This window comes from Lycium barbarum, chromosome 5 (assembly GCF_019175385.1).
Source record: "Lycium barbarum isolate Lr01 chromosome 5, ASM1917538v2, whole genome shotgun sequence".
Taxonomy (NCBI): Eukaryota; Viridiplantae; Streptophyta; class Magnoliopsida; order Solanales; family Solanaceae; genus Lycium; species Lycium barbarum.
The window spans coordinates 107,264,571-107,269,572 of record NC_083341.1 but is presented as its reverse complement, the minus strand read 5'-3'; the positions used below and the strand labels follow the sequence as shown (position 1 = coordinate 107,269,572).

The 5,002-nt window shown below is 34.3% G+C and overlaps 1 protein-coding gene across 1 annotated transcript; it reads left to right on the top strand.

The window, feature by feature from the left end:
• Nucleotides 1–206: 206 nt before the first annotated feature.
• On the top strand, nucleotides 207–1,434 carry LOC132641104 (uncharacterized). The gene has a single exon (XM_060357993.1). The coding sequence runs from the start codon at nucleotides 590–592 to the stop codon at nucleotides 1,052–1,054; it is 465 nt and encodes a 154-aa protein (XP_060213976.1). The 5' UTR covers nucleotides 207–589; the 3' UTR covers nucleotides 1,055–1,434.
• Nucleotides 1,435–5,002: the final 3,568 nt, after the last annotated feature.

Sequence of the window (5,002 nt, the reverse complement as noted above, 5' to 3'; positions counted from 1 at the left end):
GGGGCCTAGTGATGTTCAACAGATTAGTGAAGTATTCAAGGGATGAAAGCCAAAATCTTGCTTTCTCTCATAACAAAGCAAACAAAATTAAAATATACTATACCCTACCTTCCTGCAGTAGGACAACTAGAATATCTTTAATTGTCTCACTTTAATAAAGAAAAAGCACCACTTTTTTGAATTCAAAAACCCCCTCAAACCAAACCAAGAATATATCTAACCTATTGGAATGCAATAGCCCCGCATGTATGATTCTTGATAATTGCTTCTCCTAAGTCTTAACTTTCTTGTTTCACTCAAAGCACTCAAGAAACAAAATCAAGAATCAAGCTTTTATCCAAAATGAAATATTCCCACATGTATTGTACATCTTACTATCTTAGCTAATGCTTGTTATCCCATTACTTCTCCTACATCTTCCTTTGGTTTCACTCAAAGAACACAACCTTAGATATTTTAGTCTAAAAAACAAGTTCATACCCTCAGTCAAACTACTGAACTCAATCTCTTGCTATCGTTTACTCGTCAGTTTTCTGTTGAAGCCCGTCCTGCCTACTCTAAGTACTATCTCGACCAAAATTCCAAGAAAATGGATCAATTGCAACCACAACAACCGGCTCAAGTTTATCCTAATAATCCAAACAATTTCCCTAATCAACCAAACAATATCCCAATGACTCAATCCTCTTCTTCTCATAATTCAAATGGTTCATTTGTGAGTGTTTTTGTTGTCCTGGCTATAGTTTTGGTCATATCTCTTATTGCTTGTGTTGTGGGACGCCTATGCAGCAAGAAAAGTCATGGTCCTAAGGTGCAGAAAAGTCAAGGTCACCCACAAAAACAAAAGGAGGGAAAGAAGAATAAGCACAATGAGTTTCATAATAAAAGAGAAGGAGGGGATATAGAATTTGGATTTGATAAAAGAATTGCAAGTTCTAAAGTGGCTGCTGCACATGGAGATCATTATAAGGGGTCTAAGCCTTTTAAGAATAGTGGAGGTAAAGGGGGAGTCAGATTTTCTGATAATCATATTGATTTCAAGCTTGGTCCATGAAAATTAGTAGAAAAATATGTTTAGAGAGGAACTCCCTTTATGCACTAATTACTTGGTGGTAATTTCTATTTTATTTTGTTAATTTTTAAGTTTTTCTATTACATGAAGTAAGGCAAAGAGAAAAGTAATGGTACTGGTGAGAATCTCACATTTATTGTGTGAAAACTCTCACCGATATCATCATACTATTAGTTCTGCTGGTAATTACTTGGTAATTGTTCCTCGTGTTTTTCTTTTTCTGGTTAATTGTAGCTTTTGGCCTGGGTTTTTGGTTTTGTACTTATGCCTATGCAACATGATTGTTGTCTCGGGATTGTCAAAAGTTTAGTATTTTCAGCTTTTATCATCAATTGGAATATATGGTTGGGGGTTCAAGAAAATGCAGAGTTGTTAGCTTTCTTCATTTCATTTGTGATTCTGTGCTCCAAAATGATCAAGCAGTGCCATTTGCAATGAAACTAAAATCAATTATATAAGACAGAAAATTTAACATTTCATCATAAATTACCGGGTAAGCATAATTTTACAGTTAACTATAACAGTCGAAACAAGTGAAAATAATTACTATCTTCTCTCACTTTTAGTTGTCTACAATACTTAAAATAAATTTTCAATTTTACTTGTCTACTTTAACATATCAAGAGAAACACCAATATTTCTTGTTTTAACCTTAATATTAATTATTTATTTTCAAATCATTTCCCAAATCTAGTAAGATTAATACTAATTAATATGAGTTTTACAATAAAGTGTATATTTCATTTATTAATCATTAAAATACATTCAATGTCAATAATGGACAAGTATTAGTGAATAGAGGGAGTACTTCAAAAATAAAGTAGACAACTTGCATAACTGCCAGATGCATTGATATTATTAGAGTATATAAGTAAAAGGGTTAACTACACTAAACACCTCTATACTATCTAGGGACGGATCTGGGGCCCGCCGAGGGTGTTCACCTAGCACTCTCGGTAAAAAATTATACCATATATATAAGGTATTTTTTTTTATTTTTTTATGTACATATATAGATTTTGAACACCGGTGTTCAAAATTCACCTTCAGATTCCAAGTTCAAATCCCGGTCACTATATTTTTATTTTTCGAATCCCCTCAGTGAAAATCCTAGATCCGCCACTGGTACTATGACTCATAGACCTTCTATATTTTAAAATCAAACACTTACACCTCCTATACTATGAAAATTCTACACTTACACGGTTACACCCCCGTGATGTATATCCGTAACTAAATGTATTAAAACACAATTAATAATAGACAAAATAAACTATAAATAAGACGTTTCTTGGATTACTTTTATGAAATTTTAAAATGAAGATAATTTTTTTATTCATTTTCCTTTGACTAAAAAATAATAAATATTATTTTAAAATGTTTATCATTCGAAACTCCTAAACAAGAAAGTGAATACAAATTATCTAATAAGACATACCAACTATTAGTAATAACTTTCTTGCACTTTAGATATGTAAGTTATTTGTGATTTTATTTAATTATAGTAATATTTATTGTATAAAAATTTCTCTTTTTCTATTTTAGTTTTTTTTTATCTATTCTTTCGCTTCAAAATTATATTAAAATTACTTGGTTAGATGAAGTGTCATTTTTGTAGGATTTCCATTATACGAAGAATTTAATCTTTTTTAGAAAAAGGATAAGATTATAGGGGTGTAAGTGTAGGATTTTCATAATATATGGGATGTAAGTTTTTTATTTTTAAATATAAGGGATATATTCGTAATTGAGTCATAGTTAAGATGTGTTTAATGTAGTTAACCTTAAATTCAATTCTAGTAGACACTTTTGGGTGACTACACATACAAAGCTCCAAAAGTTTTGAACGTCTATTCAGGAAGTAATTTATTTTAACAAAGTGCTAAAGGTAGTCCTGAGTAGGGGTGACAAATGAGTGGGTTTGGTTGTATTTGGCCAGGTTGAAAATGGTTTGAACAAAAACGGGTTTGGTTTCAACCCGTCCATATTTTATGTGGGCAAAAATTTGGGGGGGGGGGGGGGGGGGGGAGAGGGGGGGCACAGAGGCGGATCTAGGATTTGGAGCGTATTGTTCCCACTCATCTCGAATTTTAATAAATAAAAAGATATAAATAATAGGGGCTACATGTGACTAAGGGATTTGAACCCTCGTTCTTGCCAACGAAGCTTAACATGCTCCAATTCTGACACTGGACCAGCAACTTATCTTGTTAATGGGCTCCCAACTTATAATTCTTATACATTTAGTGAATTTCTTAATCCAAATATCGGATACGCGTAAAAGTATGGGGGTTCATGGGAACCCCCATACTACACACTAAATCCGCCCCTGGGGGGGGGGGGGGATAGTGTCGGAGTTGGAGGTAAGAAAAACTTCCCACATTTTATTAAAAACTTTATAAAAGCAAGATAAGATATGTGTGTGTGGGGGGGGGGGGGGGGGGGGGAGGGAGCGGTAGGCGGGGTGGTGGTGGGGTAAGGGTCGAGGTGGGAGGTAAGAATATTTTTTCTCTTTTTTATAAAATTTTTACAAAGTAAAATAAAATAAATGAAATAGAAAATTCGGAGGAGGGGGAGTAAGGGGTGGCATAGAGGTGGGTGGGGGAGGTAGGGAGCAGGGGTGGGGTGGAGTGGGTAGGCAAGGTAAGGGATAGGGGTGGGGTTAGGTGTAGGTGGTGGGGTGAGGTGGGTTGGGGTTGGGGTTGTGTTGCTGTGGTTTTTATCGTTCCGGAAAATATTTTTCCCAAAATTTTTAAGAAAAATATTTTCTCCTATTTTGAGGAAATGAATAGTTATTGGGTCTAGTGAATTCATATATGGATACTCATAATTTAATCATACTAGTTTAGTGTACACGCATTGCGCGTGTCCCTCGTATTAATACGAAACAAACTTTTAAAAATAACATAAATAATATCTAAAAATGTGTTTGGCGCTATAATATAAAAATTAACAAAAACTTGCAAGTTTCAAAATTATAAATATTAATCATGTTTAGTGGTTGATCTATTCCAATAGTTCTTTGTTCCGTTCGTTCTAATACTTGCTTCATTATACAGAAGTTTAGAGGAGCAACGTTTGATTAAGAGGTAAAAGAATCATTCAACTTTACATGATTTCTTGAGTACATATATTATATCGCATGAACATTTCATGTTAGTTATTATAAAATTTGTGGCTGAGAGTTACCGATCTTAAAAACGCTCTCTAGCCTATGCTTTCTCTAGCCTAACAACAAACCCTAGCCATCAACTTGGTCACCGACCTTTATGGCCACCACTACCGGTGGACAACCTCCATCGGTGGATCCCAAACCTAAACCTATGCCTATATTAACGAATACAACCAATACTTTGCCTGTTTCTAATAACCCTATTTGCCTATTAAACCTAACCAAACTATAACACCATCAACAGCCGCCAGTGATACCAATACAATGACAACCTTCCACAAATACCAATCAAACTTATGCAAACCTTTTTAAACCAGCCACTACCATTACAAATCAAATAACAATACCTCTAGAACATATAACTTATGTAGACGGGGAACCATACATAGCATGGAAATCATCAGAAGTTTAGCAGATGATTATCAGAGAGAATTTACAGTATGCAGTCTTGGGAAAGTTCTCTTATGAAACTATTGACATTAAGGAATTGAGAGATATTATTCCAATACAGCGTGGAATCAAAGGAACAACTACAATTGCATTTATTGAAGAAAGACATATTTTGATAAGGCTATCTTTATTTGAAGATTATATCAAAATGTTGTCAACTCCGACATACTATTTGAAGGTGCATGATAGATACTACCAGATGAGGCCTCCCATTTGGGATCTATGGTTTAATCCAAAGCAGGAAACTTTAAAAGCAGTAGCTTGGATTAGTTTTCCAGAGTTGCCTCCTAACGTTTTTGCTAAAGAGG

Coding starts and splice junctions, on each gene's coding strand:
- LOC132641104 (XM_060357993.1), top strand. CDS start 590: ATGGATCAATTGCAACCACAACAACCGGCTCAAGTTTATCCTAATAAT.